This window comes from Triticum dicoccoides, chromosome 5B, assembly GCF_002162155.2.
Source record: "Triticum dicoccoides isolate Atlit2015 ecotype Zavitan chromosome 5B, WEW_v2.0, whole genome shotgun sequence".
Lineage (NCBI taxonomy): Eukaryota > Viridiplantae > Streptophyta > Magnoliopsida > Poales > Poaceae > Triticum > Triticum dicoccoides.
The window spans coordinates 431,276,364-431,300,913 of NC_041389.1; the positions used below are offsets into that span (position 1 = coordinate 431,276,364).

Consider the following 24,550-nt stretch of genomic DNA (forward strand, 5'->3'; position numbering starts at 1 on the left):
CTAATTCTACTGTGAATAAGGAAGATGAAGTGGCAGAAAGGGGAGATAAAATCAGAAGTGAAACAAGTTGGGTTGGCTAAGCACGCGCAGGCCATCAGAAATATGGGGGCTTATATATGCCAGCATCTGAGGCATTTTTCCTCAAAAGCATATGGAGATAAGATGTAGTAGGAAACAGTACATGTATGGAACATGTTGCATGAAGTTCCAATGCTACAATGCTAACTCAACCTGCCTCAAATCATTTCTAAATAATGTTGTTCTTAAAGGATCAACACAGTCAAATCATTTCTTCTTTATGCGCTGTGTCACATTTGAAAAAATGCCGCCCCGCTCCCACTCCTGCGACCACCAGCCCCCACCGACGGTGGCCACCCCGGCACCGCCAACCACCCTCCTCCCCAACCAACCCCAGCTCCCCCTGTCGCAGGCCCTCCCTGCCGCGGTGACACTGCCATGGGGCTTCCTGGAAAATTGAGGGATTATGTTTTATGTGTGAACATAAGAGCTATCGACACACTAAATTAGGTGACATAATTTTGAACTGCGAACATCATTGTGGCATATCTCTACTATTAAAGGGGAGTTTGTTGCTTTCGCTTCCATCACTTCCACCCCTCCCACCGATTTTTTTTTCAAACCACGCGATAACCCGCATTATTTTTTTTTCCAAACCAACTCCCACCTCCTCGTTTCCAGGGAAAGAAATCCCGTAGTTGTACGTACACAATGTCAATCACATAATATCTTTCCTTACCTTTGTCTATGGATTCCCTTCCCACAATATATATCATTCTCAACCCAATCAAAATTTTCCTACGTTGAACCACTAGAATAAAGTTGCCCCCGTTGCAACGCATGGGTTTTGAGCTTGTAATTAAACAAAACTAACTTTCAAGGATAATACTGAAAAGTGAACATTGGCAATTTCACGGTTTATATTATTCTTCCTGATGTGACAGAAAGAGCGTAGTATAGATGCTACTGGCTTTACTAAAAATGGGCATCTAAATCACTAGAATATTCATCAACGGAGACCCCACGTACAGCAGGCATCAGTATGCAACTTACTCAGTAGTGGGATTGCATGATACTAGAAAGCATGGCAGGTGAAACAGCCACTCAGAGATCTGATCTGGCCATTCTTTGTAACATGTGATGTCTTTTTGGCCTTCCTGCAAAGATGTTCATCTTGGCTTGCTGTCGCTGCATCACGCATCCCTTGTGCTTTTCTTTGAGCAGACCTGAGGGTGTTCAAAATTCTGTCCAGAGAAAATGATCGTTTCTTCTCGAGTTTCATCTGATATAATGAAAGTATGGAGACAATAGAAAGTCAACTAGACGGCAATAGAGAATACCAAAACAATGAACCATCATACAATAATGCAAGCATCAATTCCATTATGAGCACATACAGATATAAATATACTCTTAACTAATGACATGAGACAACAGTTACAGGTAGACATGCTACAGTTCATACGGGTCCCAGTTTTTTTCTTCTAAAACGAGGTAGGCCAAAAAAATATACTTGGGCAGCTGGAGATGTATGTTTTGATATGGTTCCTGCAAATAAATATAGCTGGAAAAAGACTGTCTGACAAAGAATGGCTGGAATTAAGAGCGCCCAGCCCAAGAATATGACTGATGTCCTGTCTAATGGATTGGATGCTTGCACTAAGCAGTTGTTCGTTTGGAAAATGTTCTCACATGCTTATTTTGATGGAGGAAGACGATGCCAATCCTAAGACTAGTCAGATTTTTTCTTTTTCTGTAGCTAGACTTGCTTAGTTCACTATTTGGATCCTTTGGTCCGTTGCTACTATAATATTTATGGACTAGTAAAATATTAGCAGGGGTCTTACTGCTTACATAAAAAAAAGTTAGAAATAGTCTGAAGCACATACCACTAGCTTCTGAATTGCAGCCTCAGCTTTCGCTTTTTGAAGATTCTCCCAAGCAGTAAGTTTTGCTTCTTCTCTCTCAACCCTTTTAACAATGGTAGAGTTATCAGTATTTCATGATTTCATCGAATAAATTTACTTTGCAGAGTTTTAGCAACCGTAAAAAAATTCGATATTTGCACATCATACGAGATAAGCAGGTCATGTTATGCATTTTTCCCTTTTTCAGAAGTTAAGCTACAAGTATTACTGCACGAAAGTGGTTTAAAATAGCAGAGGTATGCCTGAACAAAAAGCAGCATTTATCATAACAGTCCCTTACTTTAATGTGCATTTCGTTTCAGATGATTCCCAGGAAGAAGATTTAGAGTCCACCGTCTTTTTATTCCACTCTAACATATTTGTAGAATTCTTGTTAGAGCCTTGTGTTACATGTTTCTTGGACCATCTGGTAAGACTCACTCGCTCATCCATCTGCACATCCCTGATCTCAAGATCAGAGAAACAGCTCTCCCTCTCTTTGGCTTGTTGCATTGAGAATGAGCGAACAAATGAAGGCCTGGCACTGGGCGAAGAAGACCTACTTAGATCTGGACTAGTTTGAGTTGCGGTATCCTTCCTTGAAGTTATAGGGGTGATAATGGGGGCTGAATCTTCTACGAACTCAGCCTCTTCATCTGATATGAAACCAAACAAAGAAGCATCAGCTGAAGATTTACTTAATTTTCATTAAGTACAGTAAAAACGTAAGATCAATTTCTGGTGTTATTCAGCTTAGAAGTGCTATGATAAAATCAATTACCAAGATACCAAATGCCAAAAACTAATGTTTGTAGTGCAACTCATGAGGAGTTTCACAATTTAACAATGCTTTAGCAACCAGAGAGACAACCGCAAACCCCAAACAGAGTGTTATCCTCTACACGTTTATACTTTGTAGACCCATAATTCCACACTAAGCAATAGGCTAAATATGATGGGTAGCAATTTCTTAATACCTTGTACAGATTCTTGGGTGCTAGGCAATGACGCAGATGACTCGACTGCAGTATCTAGTCGTCGGCGCACCGTGGTAGATTGGGTAGCAGGAGACCCGATATCTGCTAGAGAAGACCTGCCAACTATGCCAATACCGAATTCGGTACCAGCTGTTCCACTCGTATACCTCCCAACATTACTTTTCGCCCCACCATAATGTTCAGGTATCAGTACTCCAGCCAAGAAAGGTGAGTTTGCTGCTAAATGCCCAACTCTCCCACTGTCAAACAAAGACACGGATGAAGATACAGATGAATACTGTCCACCAAGTCTTCCAGGAGGCCCAAGAGGACCGCTTTTGGCCTTTGGCCGCCGAGCATGGGGCAATGTGGCGGTCTTCTCACGTGCATCGCCGGAGTTTGACTTGGGACTGAAGATCCACCTCTCCGCATCCTCCCATTTTGAGGGCAATGTCCTCCTGTTATTGAGAGGGAATGCCATGCTGCTGCCTGGGTACCTCCTAGTATTATTACCTTTGGAAGGAAGGGGCACTCTCTCCGAGCTCCACCCCTTTTGGTACCCCAAGGCCGACGGCCGGTGCCGCCGCGGGTAGCTCGGCGTGCCGGGGCTAGGGAACACGCCGGAGCTTATCTGGGATGACACAAGTCCCTTGCTTACAAACCCGGCACCTCCAACCACAAAGCCCGGAGAAAACGGAGTCCCGCTGTTGAACCCGGCGCTGCCGAAGTCGAGCGAGGCTGGCCGCTGCTTCAGCCCCTTCCTACCGTGCAGGTAAGCAGCCTCTGTCCGGCACCGTCGCTGGCTCTGGCATTCTGTCGAACAGCACACAAGCATACAAGATTGGGAAACCTCACACCACCTAGTACGTCGCAAACTTCGAAATCTCGTACCTCGGATGGCAGTGGCGCCGCCCGCCGGACTCTTGGCCGGTTCTTGCCACTCTCCCTTCACCCCACACTGCGCCTCCTCCTCGTCGTCGTGCGGCTCCGTGAACGCTGCAGAGGCTTCAGGGAGCGCAAACTCGCTTAAAAGGGCTGTAAAGTGGAGCTCCAGCGGAGCAGCAAGAACGCTGGTAAGAATACAAGGTGTGAGCTGTGTGCTCACCACTGGAGGATGAAGTGGCGGCCAGCCCGTCTGTCTCCAGATCTGTGTCCATGTCGCCATCCGCGCGCACGAATCCGGCCAAAGGCTGCAGCCAACCATCAAGCACCGATTAAAAAGTTAATCTTGCAAAGCTGGAGACTGGAGAGAATCCCAGGGTGGGTGGTGCCCCCCCTCCGCTCCTTTTTCGCTAGCTAGCGAGGGCGATGCTGCAAGAATCAAGATGGCGATGATGGTGCCTATCCTCAAGCCTCGGGCCCTCCAGCTTTGTCGTTAGATCGCTAGATTCACTCACTAATCATGTCATTTCTGGGTTTTACCATCCACTTTCTGGAAAGGCTCCTGTGGTCACCTGCGACAGGCCATGGTGCTATCTGGCTAGATCGGCATGGCGCCATGCCCATGCCACCGCTCGTGGCAGTAAGAGATTCTATGTGCGAATATTAATCCAAATGAAATCGACAGAGACGCCCAAGGAAGGTGGTAGCAATGGAGGAGGGGGGCGAAGACCAACCGAGTCGCAGCCGAAGGAGCCGCTGCCGCTGCTCGTCGAGTAGCTGTCGCCCGCCTCGGCTCTTCCCCACCGACGCCGCCCCCTCCGCCGCCGCATTGCCCTCTCCGACGCCGACGCCGACGCCGACGCAACCCCCTCCTCCTCCCCCATTACGCCCCGGAGCTCCAGCTCGCAATCACCGGCGCCGCGCATTTTTGTCTCAAAAACAAGAAAGCAACAATCCCACCTGCCGCCTGCCTCGTCAGTGAGTTTGCTGTGCTCTCCCACTCAATCGGCGGTGGCCATTAAAAGTGGCGGGTATGGAAGAGTGAGAAGTCCTGGCATTTTAATAGACGTGTCAGGCGGCGAGGCGGAGTGGATTGGGACGTGGGTGTACGTCCGGCATCTCGAGGCCGCGAGGCGAGGCAACGTGAGCCGAGAGCTCAAGAACGTGCGCGGCGCTGAAATCAACTGACAGTTTTATCGACTAGTTTGCCCCCGATCGGCGCCCCCGTCCATGTCGGTGTCGTCCTTGTTGTTTCTTCTGCCCCGCGGCGCAGGGAACCTCACCTCACCAACTCCACCCACCTCACCTCTCGTGCCGTCGCCGCCCGTCTCCGTACCAGGTTTACCCCAGCATGGCTGTCTCGTGACGACTATCTAACAGTCGGTCGGTCGCTGTGAAACAATGGCAATGGCATGCATCCGACGGCGTCCAGGTCGAGGAGTAAAAGTCCAGGCGTGATGCAGGCGGGGGCGGGGTCCCGGCTGACCCCGCGCCACGGTGGCCGCAGCTGGAACGACGGCGACCTCTCTGCTGCAGGGCGCGCAGTTTCAGCGCATTGGGCTAACCATGGAGCATGTAGATCTACTGCGGTGGAACAATGGGGGTTCAGGTTGCATGGGTCCGCTGGATGGGAGCGCCGGCAGGTGGTTGAAGGCGTGGAGCACGGTAGCAGTGTACCAGCGGCTGTGGCCACGTGCCGTGCTACTGCTGTGTCGCCACGGTTCGCTGAACGTAGCACAGAGCTTGGGGGTGTGCGATGTGTCATGTGTGCATCGTTTGGTGGCAGGAACGTTCCTAAGGTGTACCAAAGGAGAGCTCCTATGTGACGCTAATTGCGCCGAAATGTCGGCGTTTCGCACTGGCGTGCCGAAACTGGGCCGGCCCATTTGGCCATTCGCGAGATGAAAAAATGCGAGAAAAGTAATACGCAGGTATGGGATTCGAACGGACGACTTCGTGGACTAGCGCACGCTATGCTAGCCACTGCGCCAAACTAGTTTTACTGCTAAACTTGCAGCGGGAGTGTATAAGAAACAACAATGACATCGATTAGACTTAATGTTTGATAGAAAATCCAAAAATTGCAAACGCGAACATTTTTCAAAATTACGGACAAATTTGTAACAGAAAATTTCGAAAAAACGAACAAATTTATAAATTCAGAACATTTTTTAGAAAAAATGAACAAAATCTACAATTGTAAACTTTTTTCAGAACACAAACAAAATTTAAAAGTGAGAACATTTTTTTGAAAATGCGAACAAAAATTTGAAACTCCAAGAAATTTTTATACATGATTTTCTTTGGAAATTTAGAACAATTTTTAACAATGCGAACAATTTTTGAAAATGTGAACAAAATTATAAATTTCGAACATTTTTCAGAACATGAACAAAACTCCAAGAACATTTTTTGAAGCGATGAACAAATTTCGAAATTACAAACATTTTGCAAATTGAGAACAAATTTTTGAAAATGGAACAAAATTTGGAAGTTTGAACATCTTTTTGAGTTGTAAGAAAAAATGTGAAATCAGGAACATTTTTCGAAATTGTGAACAAAAATTTGGCAATGTGAACACTATTTCAAAAACATGAACAAATTTTGACAAACAAGATTTTTATTGAAAATTCTTAACAATATTTTAACTTAAAATGAAAAGAAAAAATAAAGAAAACGGAAGAACAGAAAAAGACAGTGAAGAAAACCCGAAAAAACCAGTAGAAGGAACAAAAGTTTTTTGGAAATTCCGTGAACTGGTTTTTAGTTTTGTCGCTGATGTGTGTTTATATACGTTTCGCGTTGTAGTTTGTTACCTTGTACGAAGCAGTCGTGGTGGCTAGCGCCGCCTGTACATCTACATTTGGTGTTTGGTGCTGGGTTCGATCCCTGGCGCAAACATTTTTAAGAGGAAAGTATCGTTTTCCCCCCCAAATACTTCATGATGGATCAAATTCCCCCTCAAGTCTAAAATCGGATTAATCACCCCCTCAAATCTGTAATACCGGATCAATCAAGCCCCGAGTGGTTTTGAGCAGGATTTTAGGTGGTTTTGGAGAAGAATTGCACGATTTCGAACTTGTCGGGTGGCGGCGAGCGAGCCCGTCGAGGACTTTGCTACCAGCTCATTCTCCACGTGTCCATCATGACGTACTGCAGCAGTAGCCACGCTATGCCCATTTGTGCCGCCATCTGCAGCCTGCGCGTCTCGGCGCACGCGGCCATGGTGGCCACTGTGCCAGTCGCCGTCGCGTGCCCGATCCCCATGAGCCGCAGCGGCGCGAACGCCACGGATGATGCGACGGCCCTGTTATGATCGTGACGCAGGTGGCGACGAGCACCGTCTCGATGGACGTCGGCGGCGCTGCCCGTGATGTGGGAGTCCGTCTTCGTGCCCTGCTGCACGAACATGGTCTGCGCTTGCGTGTTGGTGAGGAAGTAGACGGCCGGTGTGAGCCATATCGGGGTCAGCCGCAGCATAGTCGTCGGCCAGTGTGAGCCATATCATGCTCCTCCAATTGGATCGCCGTGCACAACCTCCATAGCCGGTTCAGGTTGCGTCTTCCAAGTCCTCGTCCGTGACAATGGCAGCCCTGTCCAAACAACTGGTGCACGAGCATGTGTGTTAATCTGAAGAAATCACTTGTGCTGGGAATCTAGTTGAACTGATTTTTTTAATAGGACCTGAATTGGTGGGTGTGCTGCAATCGCTTGTGGATTGGACTGAAGTATGTACACATGTTAAGACTGTCAGGTTACTTGAGAAGAATGTTGGGAATCCTATCCCGTGCTGTGCTGCCCGATGTGAGTTGCATAATCAGGAAATTAGACTGATTGATCATGTCTGCACTGCATATGTAACTGGTTCAGATTGCCTGGTCATCAAGCATGCATAAAACATGCGCCTGCAGGATCGGGCGACTCTGGCGCGAGGCGGCCGCCCTGATCAATGGCTTCGTGGAGGTCCTCTTCAACTCTGTCAGCGCGCAGGTTTTGCATATGGCTGTCTTCCTCCTCGGGGAGCTCGCCTCCCGAACATGTGCGTCGAGCCGAAGTCCGCGTCAGCGATCCTTCTGAGCCAGATTCCCCTAGAATAAGGGGTCGGCCGGGGGAGCACGTCGCCGGTGCCGAGATCCTAGAAAATTTCCACGTCGTCGGGTCGCCGACAAGTTAGAAATCTTGCAGTTCCTATCAAAACCACCTAAAATCTTGTTCAAAACCGCTCGGGGCCTGATTGATCTGGTATTACAGATTTGAGGGGGTGATTAATCCGGTTTTAGATTTGAGGGGGGATTTGATCCATCATAAAGGATTTGAGGGGGGAAACGATACTTTCCTCCATTTTTAATCTCGTGTTTTGCTGTTTTTGATCTCTCGAGAAGGGAAATAACCGAAAATGGGCCGGCCCAGGGTGAGCTGCGCCCTGTGCGAAGGTGCGACAACTTGCCGCAATAAGCGGCGAATAGGAAATTCCGTACCAAAGCTCACTCCGTCACATGCTATGCTGCCAGGGTGCGGCCAAACAAATCGTATTTAGCAAAAAAAATCTCCATAAATGGGCTAATCATTAAATCCGCGCATGTTTTTTTTAGAAGAGCGATGATGGCGACCAATCATGTGGAAGGTCACTCGGTCGTCAACTGGAAGTGGGTTTTCTACCCGTAAAATATCGGAGGTCTCGGTCAGGGTTCATTTTTAAACCACGTCAAACTAGTCGATGGAGAGAATCGGAGCTCTACCATTGAACTCGACAAACTCCTTTAATGATATCAACAGACATTTTATGCGACGAATCCAAGAGTCTAAGGTCATGAAGACTTTAAAAATAATGAAACAAGGCGACGAGCCTTGATTGTAACCTTATTGAGGTGGGTCTGAAGACGTAGCGATAGTATGGCTAACTAAACTTTTCAATATCGTTTTTTGGGCAAACAAAATGACAGAAGAATAAAGACGTAGTATATTAGTACCAATCTTCATGAAGAAGGAGAGTGTTTAAAGTTGTATCAGTTACAGTGGAATTAAACAGACGAGCCATACAATGAAGTTAAAGGAGACGAGCGCCCCTTCAAAATAATAACAAGCATGGCCAAAAATCAGCATGGTTTCATGCTTGGGAGGTCGGTCATGGAAGCCATTTTTCTTGATATGATAACTTATAAAGAGATACAGTGAGCAAAATAAAGACCTTTATATGGTGTTCATTGACTAGGAAAAGGCCTATAATCACATACCATGAAATATCATGTAATAGGCTTAGACGAAACACAAAGGGCGTGTTTGGTTGCAGTTTGCAACAGTAGTTGCATGTCCATCTCCAGCCAGTCTGGTTGCTGAAATGCAGTCTCATATGCAGTAGATGCAACCTGTTTGGTTGCCTGCATCGCATCGAGAGGCTCTTAGCCCCACTGCTGTTTGGTTGCCCGCATTTGTGCTTAGGGTGTGAGCAGATGCAAACTCCAGCTGTTTGGTTGCAAACAGCGTTTGTGTTCTGCTCACCCATTCAAATGTGGTGGCCTTACCACCACACATGATCAGTACAACAGCAACAGCACAACAGCAAGATCAAACAAAACAAGCAATGTAATGATAGCAAACTTAACACAGCAAGCAAGTAAATGACAACAAACTACTTAACTAGATAGCATAAATCTAGATTAAGAGTAGGGGCATTCTCCTTCCTTGCTCCATGCCAGGGTGCTACTCCTGGCCAAAATATGAACAAGTTCCCAACACAAGTCTTGCCACACACCATAAAAGTTCTCCACTAACACCTTACTTAACTTAACTACATAGCCTGCTCGATGCCACCAAGACAGTTGTGCCTGCTGCAACGATACCTGCACATCACCGACGAGTCATGGTTGTAGATCTGAACCTTCAATCCAAGTCCTGAGATGCGCACAACGACGAGGTCGTCGGGGACGATGCGGTGGCGGCGGCAGAAGTAGTTCCACCCCGGCCAAGCACCATGTGGCCCTCGAAGTTCTGGACCTGCGCCCAGAACATGCACCGCTTATTGGCCGAGAGCCTGACCACGCGCGGGAGTCGCTTGATGACCAGCCAGGTGTTCATCACCTCCACAAACTTGGGAGGGACAACGAGCATGGCGAGGTCCTCGTTGTCCTTGAGCTGCTGGTAGAATCTCATCGGCTCCCTGGCTCCCTCCTCGTGGCCCTGCCTCGGAGATCGTCCCTTTGAACGAGGCACGCTCATGAAGGTGATCTTGACAGGAAGGTCCACCGTCCCGAGCCACCTGTTTGTGGGGATGAAATCTTCGGCGCGCTCAGCTCCGGCCACCACCTGAGCTCCTCCACCCGCCACATCCCAGTCAGTCTTCAGTATCTTGTCAGGCAACATGACAAGTATTAGTATCAAACAAAGCAAGCAAGCAAACAAGCAAGCAAATGCCACTGATCAGTGCCACTGATCAGTGGACTTGCCCAACAGCAAGTGCCACTGATCAGTGGACTTGCCCAACAACAAGTGCCACTGATCAGTGGCATTTGCCCAACAGCAAGTGGCACTGATCAGTGGCATTTGCCCAATAGCAAGGGCCACTGATCAGTGGCGCCTGGTGTTGGGCAAGAGCACTAATCTACTTGCTGCAGTGCAAATGCCACTGATTAATGACACTGATAAGTGGCATTTTGCCCAGCAGCAAGTGCCAATAGCACCCATGTGCAGCCATGCAGATTTGGGACTATCCTAAAATGGTCCTACTACATGCACGTATAACATCCACTGATGGCACAAACCCTAACTTCAACATGCAACATGAAACAAGGACATGATCCTAACATGAACATGCCATCAGTCAACATGATTCTAGCATTCATCACTCAACATGAACATGCCATCAGTATAACATTCATCAGTCAACATGAACATGATTCTAGCATGAACAGAGCTACTAGCATGTAGCACAAATCTTAGGACACACAAGCAGTAGCACAAGAAAATTATCCTAGCACACGCATTGTACAAAACACGAACGGATCAGTCCGATTGGATTTGATTGGGATCGCATCCAATCGGATCTGCTAGAATCCTATCAATCCTAGCACATGCCTAAGAAATTAACCGCTAATCTACATCTAGGAGCAGGCTTTGAGGGGGTTTGACTCACCGGAGCACACGCAGCCGCGGCGAACCGAGGCCGGGGTGAAAACCCCGGCGGGAAGGATAGATGTGGCGGAGCAGAGGACGAGCCGGCCCCGGCGACGGCCTGCGGCATCGGCCCCATGCTGAACGCCACGCCGGAGGTCGAGAAGGACGGCCCGCCAACTGGAGAAAACCCTTGGATGGGGGTCAAGAAAACCCCCAAGCCCAATGGTGTCCCAAGAAGGATCGGCTCCGTCGACAGCGCCGGTGCCGAGCCCAGGACCATGAGGTCCGGAATCGGCGACGGAGCAGGAGCGGCCTGTTGGGGAACGTAGCAGAAATTCAAAAATTTTCCTACGTAACACCAAGATCTATCTATGGAGAGACCAGCAACGAGTAGAAAGAGAGTGCATCTACATACCCTTGTAGATCGCTAAGTGGAAGCGTTCAAGTGAACGGGGTTGATGGAGTCGTACTCGTCGTGATTCAGATCACCGATGATCCTAGTGCCGAACGGACGGCACCTCCGCGTTCAACACACGTACAGCTCGACGATGTCTCCCACGCCTTGATCCAGCAAGGAGAGAGGGAGAGGTTGAGGAAGACTCCATCCAGCAGCAGCACAACGGCGTGGTGGTGATGGAGGAGCGTGGCAATCCTGCAGGGCTTCGCCAAGCACCTACGGGAGAGAAGGAGGTGTCACGGGAGGGAGGGAGGCGCCAAGGGCTCAGGTATGGATGCCCTCCCTCCCCTCCACTATATATAGGGGCAGGGGAGAGGGGGGAGGCGCAGCCTTGCCCCCTCCTCCAAGGAAGGGGTGCGGCTAAGGAGGGGGGAGGAGTCCATCCTCCCCAAGGCACCTCGGAGGTGCCTTCCCCCTTGAGGACTCTTCCCTCTAGGGTTCCCTAGGCGCATGGGCCTCTTGGGGCTGGTGCCCTTGGCCCATGTAGGCCAAGGCGCACCCCCTACAGCCCATGTGGCCCCCCGGGGCAGGTGGCCCCACCCGGTGGGCCCCCGGGACCCTTCCGGTGGTCCCGGTACAATACCGATAACCCCGAAACTTGTCCCGATGGCCGAAACAGGACTTCCTATATATAAATCTTTACCTCCGGACCATTCCGGAACTCGTCGTGACGTCCGGGATCTCATCCGGGACTCCGAACAACATTCGGTAACCACATACAAGCTTCCTTTATAACCCTAGCGTCATCGAACCTTAAGTGTGTAGACCCTACGGGTTCGGGAGACATGTAGACATGACCGAGACGTTCTCCGGTCAATAACCAACAGCGGGATCTGGATACCCATGTTGGCTCCCACATGTTCCACGATGATCTCATCGGATGAACCACGATGTCAAGGACTCAATCAATCCCGTATACAATTCCCTTTGTCTAGCGGTATGGTACTTGCCCGAGATTCGATCGTCGGTATACCGATACCTTGTTCAATCTCGTTGCCGGCAAGTCTCTTTACTCGTTCCGTAACACATCATCCCGTGATCAACCCCTTGGTCACATTGTGCACATTATGATGATGTCCTACCGAGTGGGCCCAGAGATACCTCTCCGTTTACACGGAGTGACAAAATCCCAATCTCGATTCGTGCCAACCCAATAGACACTTTCAGAGATACCCGTAGTGTACCTTTATAGCCACCCAGTTACATTGTGACGTTTGGCACACCCAAAGCACTCCTACGGTATCCGGGAGTTGCACAATCTCATGGTCTAAGGAAATGATACTTGACATTAGGAAAGCTTTAGCATACGAACTACATGATCTTGTGCTAGGCTTAGGATTGGGTCTTGTCCATCACATCATTCTCCTAATGATGTGATCCCGTTATCAACGACATCCAATGTCCATGGTCAGGAAACCGTAACCATCTATTGATTAACGAGCTAGTCAACTAGAGGCTTACTAGGGACATGGTGTTGTCTATGTATCCACACATGTATCTGAGTTTCCTATCAATACAATTCTAGCATGGATAATAAACGATTATCATGAACAAGGAAATATAATAATAATCAATTTATTATTGCCTCTAGGGCATATTTCCAACAGTCTCCCACTTGCACTAGAGTCAATACTCTAGTTCACATCGATATGTGATTAACACTCAAGGTCACATCCCCATGTGACTAATACCCAAAGAGTTTACTAGAGTCAATAATCTAGTTCACATTTACCATGTGATTAACACTCGATGAGTTCTGGGTTTGATCATGTTATGCTTGTGAGAGAGGTTATAATCAACGGGTCTGAACCTTTCAGATCCGTGTGTGCTTTACAAATCTCTATGTCATCTCCTAGATGCAGCTACCACGTTCTATTTGGAGCTATTCCAAATAACTGTTCTACTTGGAGCTATCCTAAATGATTGCTCCATTATATGTATCCGGTCTCTCTACTTAGAGCTATCCGGATAGGTGTCAAGCTTGCATCGTCGTAACTTTTACGACGAACTCTTTTACCACCTCCATAATCGAGAAAATTCCTTAGTCTACTAGTTACTAAGGATAACTTTGACCGCTGACCTGTGATCCCTTCTTGGATCACTCTTGTACCCCTTGACTGACTCATGGCAAGGCACACTTCAGGTGCAGTACACAGCATAGCATACTGTAGAGCCTATGTCTTAAGCATAGGGGACGACCTTCGTTCCTTTCTCTCTATTCTGCCATGGTCGAGCTTTAAGTCTTAACTTCATACCTTACAACTCAGGCAAGAAGTCCTTCTTTGACTGATCCATCTTGAACACCTTCAAGATCACGTGAAGGCATGTGCTCATTTGAAAGTACTATTAAGCGTTTTGATCTATCCTTATAGATCTTGATGCTCAATGTTCAAGTAGCTTAATCCAGGTTTTCCATTGAAAAATACTTTCCAAATAACCCTTTATGCTTTCCAGAAATTCTACGTCATTTCTGATGTCAACAACATATACTCATCAGAAATTCTATAGTGCTCCCACTCACTTCTTTGGAAATACAAGTTTCTCATAAACTTTGTATACACCCAAAATCTTTGATCATCATCAAAGCATACATTCCAACTCCGAGATGCTCACTCCAGTCCTCAGAAGGATTGCTGGAGCTTTGCATACTTATTAGCATATTTCAGGATAGACAAAACCTTCCGGTTGTATCACATACAACCTTTCCTCAAGAATCGTCGAGGAAACAATGTTTTGACATCCTATCTGCAAGATTTCATAAATAATGCAGTAATTGCTAATATAATTCCAACAGACTCTTAGCATCGCTACGAGTGAGAAAGTCTCATCGTAGTCAACTCCTTGAACTTGTCGAAAAACATCTTAACGACAAGTCGAGCTTTCTCAATGGTGACACTTACCATCATTGTCTGTCTTCCTTTCAAAATCCATATGTACCTAACAGCCTTACGACCATCAAGTAGTTCTTCCAAAGTCTACACTTTGTTTTCGTACATGGATCCTCTCTCGGGTTTTATGGCCTTGAGCCATTTATCGGAATCCGGGCCCACCATCGCTTCTCCATAGCTCGTAGGTTCATTGTTGTCTAGCAACATGACTTCCAAGACAGGATTACGTACCACTCTGAAGTAGTACGCATCCTTGTCATCCCATGAGGTTTGGTAGTGACTCGATCCGAAGTTTCATGATCACTATCATAAGCTTCCACTTCAGTTGGTGTACGTGCCACAGGAACAACTTCCTGTGCCCTGCTACACACTGGTTGAAGTGATGGTTCAATAACCTCATCAAGTCTCCACCATCCTCCCACTCAATTCTTTCGAGAGAAACTTTTCCTCGAGAAAGGACCCGATTCTAGAAACAATCCCTTATTGCTTTCGAATCTGAGACAGGAGGTATACCCAACTGTTTTGGGTGTCCTATGAAGATGCATTTATCCGCTTTGGGTTCGAGCTTATCAGCCTGAAACTTTTTCACATAAGCGTCGCAGCCCCAAACCTTTAAGAAACGACAACTTAGGTTTCTCTAAACCATAATTCATACGGTGTCATCTCATCGGAATTACGTGGTGCCCTATTTAAAGTGAATGTGGTTGTCTCTAATGCCTAACCCATGAACGATAGTGGTAACTCGATAAGAGACATCATGGTATGCACCATATCCAATAGGGTGCAACTATGACGTTTGGACACACCATCACACTATGGTGTTCCAGGCTGTATCAGTTGTGAAACAATTTCCACAATGTCTTAATTCTGTGCCAAACTAGTGATTCAGATATTCATCTCTATGATCATATCATAGATCTTTTATCCTCTTGTCACGACGATCTTTCAACTTCACACTGAAATTACTTGAACCTTTCAATAATTCAGACTCGTGATTCATCAAGTAAATATACTCAACATCTACTCGAATCATCTGTGAAGTAAGAACATAACGATATTCACTGCATGCCTCAGCACTCATTGGACTGCACACATCAAAATGTGTTACTTCCAACAAGTTGCTATCTTGTTCCATCTTACTGAAAACAAGGCTTTCAGTCATCTTGCCCATGTGGTATGATTTGCACGTCTCAAGTGATTCAAAATCAAGTGAGTCCAAACGCTCCATTTGCATGGAGTTTCTTCATGCATATACACCAATAGACATGGTTCGCATGTCTCAAACTTTTCAAAAACGAGTGAGCCCAAAGATCCATCAATATGGAGCTTCTTCATGCGTTTTATACCGATATGACTTACGTGGCAGTGCCACAAGTAGGTGGTACTATCATTACTATCTTTTGGCATGAACATGTGTATCACTACGATCGAGATTTAATAAACCATTCATTTTAGGTGTAAGACCATTGAAGGTATTATTCAAATAAACAGAGTAACCATTATTCTCCTTAAATGAATAACCGTATTGCGATAGACGTAATCCAATCATGTCTATGCTCAACGCAAACACCAAATAACAATTATTTAGGTTTAACACCAATCTCTTTGGTAGAGGGAGCGTGCGATGCTTGATCATATCAAGCTTGGAAAAACTTCCAACACATATCGTCAGCTCACCTTTAGCTAGTCTCCGTTTCATTCCGTAGCTTTTAGTTTCGAGTTACTAACACTTAGCAACCGAACCGGTATCTAATACCCTGGTGCTACTAGGAGTACTAGCAAAGTACACATTAACACAATGTATATCCAATATACTTCTATCGACCTTGCCAGCCTTCTTATCTACCAAGTATCTAGGGTAATTCTGCTCTAGTGGTTGTTCCCCTTATTACAGAAGCACTTAGTCTCGGGTTTGGGTTTTACCTTGGGTTTCTTCACTAGAGCAGCAGCTGATTTGCCGTTTCATGAAGTATCCCTTCTTGCCCTTGCCCTTCTTGAAACTAGTGGTTTCACCAACCATCAACAATTGATGCTCCTTCTTGATTTCTACTTTCGCGGTGTCAAACATCGCGAGTATCTCAAGGATCATCATATATGTCCCTGATATATTATAGTTCATCACGAAGCTCTAGCAGCTTGGTGGTAATGACTTCGAAGAACCATCACTGTCTTATCTGGAAGATCAACTCCCACTCGATTCAAGCGATTGTTGTACTCAGACAATCTGAGCACAAGCACAACAATTGAGCTTTTCTCCTTAGTTTGCAGGTTAAGAAAGTCATCGGAGGTCTTATACCTCTTGACATGGGCACGAGCCTGAAATCCCAATTTCAGCCCTCAAAACATCTCATATGTTTCGCGACGTTTCAAAAACGTCTTTGGTGCCTCAACTCTAAACCGTTTAACTGAACTATCACGTAGTTATCAAAACGTGTATGTCAGATGTTCGCAACAACCACAGACAACGTTCGAGATTCAGCACACTGAGCGGTGCATTAAGGACATAAGCCTTCTATGAAGCAATGAGGACAATCCTCAGTTTACGGACCTAGTCCGCATAATTGCTACTATCAACTTTGAACTAATTTTTCTCTAGGAACATATCTAAACAGTAGAACTATAGCGTGAGCTACGACATAATTTGCAAAAACCTTTTGACTATGTTCAGGATAATTAAGTTCATCTTATGAACTCCCACTCAGATAGACATCCCTCTAGTCATCTAAGTGATTACATGATCCGAGTCAAACTAGGCCGTGTCCGATCATCACGTGAGACGGACTAGTCATCATCGGTGAACATCTTCATGTTGATCGTATCTTCTATACGACTCATGCTCGACCTTTCGGTCTCCGTGTTCCGAGGCCATGTCTGTACATGCTAGGCTCGTCAAGTTAACCCTAAGTGTTTCGCGTGTGTAAATCTGTCTTACACCCGTTGTATGTGAACGTTAGAATCTAACACCCGATCATCACGTGGTGCTTCGAAACACGAACTGTCGCAACGGTGCACAGTTAGGGGAGAACACTTCTTGAAATTGTTGTAAGGGATCATCTTATTTACTACCGTCGTTCTAAGCAAATAAGATGTATAAACATGATAAACATCACATGCAATCAAATAGTGACATGATATGGCCATCATCACTTTGCTCCTTTTGATCTCCATCTTCGGGGCTCCATGATCATCATCGTCACCGGCATGACACCATGATCTCCATCATCATGATCTCTATCATCGTGTCTTCATGAAGTTGCCTCGCCAACTATTACTTCTACTACTATGGCTAACAATTAGCAATAAAGTAAAGTAATTACATGACGTTTAAGTTGACACGCAGGTCACAAATAAATAAAGACAACTCCTATGGCTCCTGCCGGTTGTCATACTCATCGACATGCAAGTCGTGATTCCTATTACAAGAACATGATCAATCTCATACATCACATATATCATTCATCACATCCTTTTTGGCCATATCACATCACATAGCATACCCTGCAAAAACAAGTTAGACGTCCTCTAATTGTTGTTTGCATGTTTTACGTGGCTGCTATGGGTTTCTAGCAAGAACGTTTCTTACCTACGCATGAACCACAACGTGATATGCCAATTGCTATTTACCCTTCATAAGGACCCTTTTCATCGAATCCGATCCGACTAAAGTGGGAGAGACAGACACCCGCCAGCCACCTTATGCAACTAGTGCATGTTTGTCGGTGGAACCGGTCTCACGTAAGCGTACGTGTAAGGTTGGTCCGGGCCGCTTCATCCCACGATGCCGCTGAATCAAGATAAGACTAGTAACGGCAATCATATTGAACAATATCGACGCCCACAACTACTTTGTGTTCTACTCGTGCAAAGAATCTACGCAATAGACCTAGCTCATGATGCCATTGTTGGGGAACGTAGCAGAAATTCAAAATTTTCCTACGTGTCACCAAGATCTATCTATGGAGAGACTAGCAACGAGGGGAAGGAGAGTGCATCTACATACCCTTGTAGATCGCTAAGCGGAAGCGTTCAAGTGAACGGGGTTGATGGAGTCGTACTCGTCGTGATTCAGATCACCGATGATCCTAGTGCCGAACGGACGGCACCTCCGCGTTCAACACACGTACAGCTCGACGATGTCTCCCACGCCTTGATCCAGCAAGGAGAGAGGGAGAGGTTGAGGAAGACTCCATCCAGCAGCAGCACAACGGCGTGGTGTTGATGGAGGAGCGTGGCAATCCTGCAGGGCTTCGCCAAGCACCTACGGGAGAGGAGGAGGTGTCACGGGAGGGAGGGAGGCGCCAAGGGCTCAGGTATGGATGCCCTCCCTCCCCTCCACTATATATAGGGGCAGGGGAGAGGGGGGAGGCGCAGCCTTGCCCCCTCCTCCAAGGAAGGGGTGCGGCTAAGAGGGGGGGAGGAGTCCATCCTCCCCAAGGCACCTCGGAGGTGCCTTCCCCCTTTAGGACTCTCCCCTTTTTCCTATATCTAAATCTTTACCTCCGGACCATTCCGGAACTCCTCGTGACGTCCGGGATCTCATCCGGGACTCCGAACAACATTCGGTAACCACATACAAGCTTCCTTTATAACCCTAGCGTCATCGAACCTTAAGTGTGTAGACCCTACGGGTTCGGGAGACATGCAGACATGACCGAGATGTTCTCCGGTCAATAACCAACAGCGGGATCTGGATACCCATGTTGGCTCCCACATGTTCCACGATGATCTCATCGGATGAACCACGATGTCAAGGACTCAATCAATCCCGTATACAATTCCCTTTGTCTAGCGGTATGGTACTTGCCCGAGATTCGATCGTCGGTATACCGATACCTTGTTCAATCTCGTTACCGGCAAGTCTCTTTACTCGTTCTGTAACACATCATCCCGTGATCAACCCCTTGGTCACATTGTGCACATTATGATGATGTCCTACCGAGTGGGCCCAGAGATACCTCTCCGTTTACACGGAGTGACAAAATCCCAATCTCGATTCGTGCCAACCCAACAGACACTTTCAGAGATACCCGTAGTGTACCTTTATAGCCACCCAGTTACATTGTGACGTTTGGCACACCCAAAGCACTCCTACGGTATCCGGGAGTTGCACAATCTCATGGTCTAAGGAAATGATACTTGACATTAGGAAAGCTTTAGCATACGAACTACATGATCCTGTGCTAGGCTTAGGATTGGGTCTTGTCCATCACATCATTCTCCTAATGATGTGATCCCGTTATCAACGACATCCAATGTCCATGGTCAGGAAACCGTAACCATCTATTGATTAACGAGCTAGTCAACTAGAGGCTTACTAGGGACATGGTGTTGTCTATGTATCCACACATGTATCTGAGTTTCCTATCAATACAATTCTAGCATGGATAATAAACGATTATCATGAACAAGGAAATATAATAATAATCAATTTATTATTGCCTCTAGGGCATATTTCCAACACGGCCGGCACCGCATTGGCCGGTGCTCGTGGAGGCTGGCAGCAGATGGGGGACGACGCCCGCAGCACTGACGCCAGGTCGCGGCCCGAGTTCTGGAGCGGCCAGCCAGCGCTCCTGGATGCTGGCGATGCGCTGGTAGACTGGGGTTAGAGGACAGCGCGGCGGTGGGCGTGGCGGAGCCATCGGAGAAGAGGAGAGGAGAGGAAGGGGGCGGTGAGGGAGAGAGAGGGAGCGGTGGGAACAATGCGCTTGGGCGGTGACAGGAGAGTGGGGGCGAGTAATGAGACGTCGCCTCCGTCTCCCGCTCTGCCCGAGACGTGCAACTGCCCCGCACGCGCGGCCGCACCCGGCCAGGCTCGCGAGAAACTGCCGATTCGGCAGTTTCCGCTGGGCCAGGCTGCGGGCTGCTTTGAGGTCCGTGCGGGCCTCAAACCGCATGCAGTCCAGCCAACCAAACAGGTCACGCACATCCCGCGCGGGCCTGGTTGGGCTGCATGCGGGCAACCAAACACGCCCAAAGTTTCAGTAAAGTACATTACCCTAATCAAGGACATGCACGATAATGTTGTGGCAAGTATTCAAACAAGTGATGGCGACATTGATGACTTACCGATTAAAATAGAACTGCACCATGGATCGACTTTGAGTCCTTATCTTTTTTGCTTTGATGATGGATGAGGTCACAAGGGATATACAAGGAGATATACCATCTTTGTGGATGATGGGGTGCTAGTCGATGATAGTCGGGCAAGGGTTAATAGATAGTTAAAACTATGGAGACAAACTTTAGAATCAAAAGGTTTTAGACTCGGTAGAAATATCAATGAAGATGTGACCAATCAAATCAACGTCGGATAGATGAAGTGGTGCCAAACTTCCGGTGTTCTTTGCAACAAGAGAGTGCGGGAAAAACTACAAGTCAGGTTCTATAGATTTGCGATTCGATCCGCAATGTTGTATGGCGCTGAGTGTTGGCCGATTAGAAGGCAACATGTTCAACAGTTAGGTGTAGCGAAGATGCGTAGTGTGATCCCACAAGAAAGGATCAGATTCAGAATGATGATATACATGAGAGTGTTAGGGTAACACCGATTGAAGAAAAACTTGTCTTACATCGTTTGTGATGGTTTGAGCATATAGAGTGTAGACTTCCAGAAGTTTCAATCATAGAAGACAATCTTAATGTTTAAGACAAGATGGTTAATGTGATCATCTTGATTGCAATTTGCAATTTGTTGTTGGTAGCTTGTTAATGTGATCATCTTATCTTAATGTTGTCATGCAATTCAAAGATGGTAAATATAAATCATGTACAATCAGGTATCTTTTAGTATTATCTCTATTAACTAGAATTTATAAATATTTGGTAAGAGATATCTTGCTAAGAGATTATCTCTTGACAAAGGGATGCCAAGTTTTCTTATAGTTTTTTCTTCTTCTCCATCTCAACGTTTACGTTTGGTGACACTCTTAAAATAATACCATTGTACACACCTTACTCCATTATATTATCTGTTCCTTTTGTTGCTTCCTCCCTTTCTTTCTTCTTTCTCTTTCTGATATTTGTGTGTCCATGGTCATGTAAGTTTTCGAGTTGCCGTTTTCTCTCTTTTGTAGGAAGAATTTTGTACCGGTTATCCGTATCCTTTTTTGTTAATTTTTCTTTTTTCCTCTTTTCATTCGACCCCTTATCCATTTTTTATTTATGATATTTTGAAGCACGTGAACATTTTTTAAAATTCATGATTTTTTTGAAAGTTGTGAACATTTTTTCAACTTCATGGGTTTTTAAAATTCATATGTTTAAATAATTCATTGACATTTACAAAAAAAAATTATTCACGAATATTTCTTTAGTTCTGAACATTTCTCAAATTCATAAAATTATTGGAATTCATGACCCTCAAAATAGCGTGAACATTTTTTTGCAAATCATGTGTGACCAGTTGCATGTCTACCTCGGCACGCAACTGCATACGACACATATCATGCAACTATGGGTGTGTTTGGTTTCCTGTGTTGCATGGGGCTCGCATCCACCATGCAAGATATGGGTTGTTTGGTAAGCTGTATGGGCCCTTCAGCCCGGCCCGGTGGATGCAAAAAGAGGCCTCTTAGCCAGACTGAGGGAAACGCAGGAATCCTGCGTATCTCTCGTGCAGGCTCGTTTCTCTGTTCTCCTTCGTCTCCCTTCTGCCTCTTCGTCAAGTGCCGCCGCCGGGACAGCTCCCCTTGCATCCCCATCGACCAAGCGCCGCCTCATTTGTCTTTGTCAAGCACCACTACCTCCGTTCTGCACATCAAGCACCGCCGCCGTCCTCTACCAAGCGGCGTCGCCGCCGCCCACCAAGAGCAACCGCCGCCGCCAGATCTTGCCTCCTCGTGCCGCCGCCGGATCTTGCCTCCTCGTGCCGCTGTAGGGAGGAACACCGTGTTCGCTGATGGGTTCCCTCGACCAAGCGCGGCCGCCGCAGCCGCTGCCCTTGTCAAGTGCGGCCATCTTCCTTTGCCTCCAGCAAGCGCAGCTCTGCACGCCGGATCCTGACGGCGCAAGCAAGGATCCAGCTGTCTGGAACCACCGAATCCCATCGCTTCACGCTGGTGCATGCTCCTACTTCCGCATAATTTTCAGCAACAATCCGAAGAAATCCACCTCATACAGCCATGATATACACACGGAACCAAACACCCATCTTGGCTCCACTTTGCATCAGCTAAACCAGGCCGTGGTCAACCAGGTCCCCCCGTGCAATGCAGTCAAAAGCCACCCTATAAGAGGTATAACGCGACCGCAATGCGGTCATGCACTCGTGTGTGTGGGGATAGGAGGGGAAGGGCATGTGGCGGCCCCGTTGCATTTCTTTTTGTTTTTTGTCCATTTTACCTCTACTGCATGAAAAAATATTGTAAGATGGCCTCCTTCCATGGAAAATGTCGTTCCCTAGGCCACTTGTAATGGCTAGATTACCAACGGCCGGTTCCACGCTCTTCCCCACCAATGTGACCCAATCTATAAGCAGATTTCTAGTGAAAGCTTCAGTCGGAAAGATGCTGTTGTTTACCCATGAAACGATGAGTGGTCAAATTTGGAGAGTCCTTTCTTGTTATATTATGCCGTGGGATGAAGGTTGTGCCAACAGACACTGCTAAGAGCATCTCTAGCAGACCCCGTATAACACCGACCCACAAAACGCGTTTGCAGTTCGCGGAAAAATGGTTTTGCGGGCCCCGCAAAATGGACCTGTATAAAAGGGTATTCGTGAAATATGCCTTTTTATGGGTCGGCTTTGCGGGGTCTGTTCGAGCGCCGCTCTTGCCGGCCCGCAAATCCAAAATTTGCACTTCAATTTGACACAAGACAATACATTTCTTTGCTTTTCAACGACATTGGATACATAGGACATCACCAAATCTTTGCTAGAATAGCAAGACCAAAGAAAACAAGAACCATAATTATGCATTTTCATTAGCTTTGATTTATACTTAGTAGTGCACAAACACCTATTAAGTTTCTTTTTATCAATAAATGAATGTATTCGCCTTCCCAAAATCAAAATGAGCAACCATCTTCCTACACACATGATGATGTTCGAAATGAGCTGTCACAATTGAACCAAAGAAAATGGTGGCAAAGCCAAATGAAAACAACGCACACCCCGTCGTTTTCGCATTTGAAGAACACCCATCTGGGTGCTTCGGCGTGTCGGAAGTTAGCCGCAGCACTGTCCACGTGCAGTTGTCGCACTGTATGAGCGGCATCAGCTAGCCGCAGAGCCACTGCGCGAGCGCCGAGCCCGACCGACGGCCGACCAAATCCATGCCGGCAAACCATCAGCGGCGGCGACAGGACGAACTTGTACCTGCATGCGGCGATGGGGCTTTGCCGGGGCTGCGTGGGGTGCTCCCTGACCATACCATCGCTTGGCGCAGCCACCCCGGCGGCCGGAAAAGCCAAATCCGGCCACCCGCGATGAATGGCCGCATATCTGCGACTTTCCGGTCCGCCGACGCAGGAAGGGGTGGCTGAGGGGCAACCTCGTGCGTGTGGCCGCCTTTCGGCGTGATCCCTCTGACGCAGGAAGATTTCCAACTGTAACGCCCCAATAATTAAGCTACAGTAATCCCATGTTAATGGTGCCATGCCATCGTTTTTCACTCTTGCTAAATCCCCCTTGATTCCATCCGGTTCAAATTTAAATTTAAATTAAAGTCAGAATTTAAAGTTTTCAAATGTCAAAGCTAAAATGTTCATCATGTGGCAAATAATCTGTAGCTAATTATGGTGATGAAACAACTTTTTATAGAGTGTTTAAATGCCTTAAACTAATTAAAGGAGTGGCTAAAACAAATATTTACATGCATTTTCAAATCATAAAAATTATAAACTATTTTAAATTGTTGGCAAACTAATTATGGCAGTAGTCTAATTTATATTACTATTTTAGGTGTATGTTTTGTAATTTAGAAAACTGTTTTTGTTTTAAAAGAAATGAATACAAAAAAGCGAATAAAAGCAAAGCAAAAAGAAAGAAAAGGGCCCCCTACCCCTTGACCCAACCCACCTGGGTTGGCCCACCTACCCCACCCGAGCCAGCCCAGATTCCCCCCTGCCCGTTCCCTTCCCTGTTCCCCCGACCGCGGTCGGAACAGGGGCTCGCCCCGCTGAACCCACTCGTCGTCGGCGTCGAGGATAAGGCTGCCACCCCCGCCTCCTCGGTCCTCCCCTCGCCCCACTCATTCCTCTGCCACCCCACTCCTCTCTCCCTCGTTGCTCTCTACTTTCCCCCGACTCCAGATCTACCACGGCCGTGCTCCGCCACCGTGGCCACCGTCGTCCCCGCGCCGTGCGTGG

The 24,550-nt window shown here is 47.0% G+C and overlaps 1 protein-coding gene across 4 annotated transcripts in view; it reads right to left on the reverse strand.

The window, feature by feature from the left end:
• Positions 1 to 4,938, reverse strand: part of LOC119310026 — a 5,880-nt gene extending 942 nt beyond the window's left edge. For 2 of the 4 annotated variants that reach the window (XR_005150657.1, XM_037585893.1), the window contains exons 1-6: positions 4,519 to 4,936; positions 4,008 to 4,092; positions 2,903 to 3,907; positions 2,227 to 2,581; positions 1,908 to 1,989; positions 1,072 to 1,300 (exon numbers count right to left, since the gene is read on the reverse strand). Coding sequence is in view for 3 of the 4 variants with exons in the window: in XM_037585893.1 (XP_037441790.1) it covers positions 1,094 to 1,300; positions 1,908 to 1,989; positions 2,227 to 2,581; positions 2,903 to 3,907; positions 4,008 to 4,092; positions 4,519 to 4,710 (1,926 nt within the window). In the remaining variant the exon portion in view is untranslated. Of the gene's footprint in view, positions 1 to 250; positions 467 to 1,071; positions 1,301 to 1,907; positions 1,990 to 2,226; positions 2,582 to 2,902; positions 3,908 to 4,007; positions 4,093 to 4,518 lie in introns of those variants that run through there. The other 2 variants (XM_037585895.1, XM_037585894.1) reach the window with 2 other exon arrangements.
• Between the last annotated feature and the right edge of the window lie 19,612 nt (positions 4,939 to 24,550).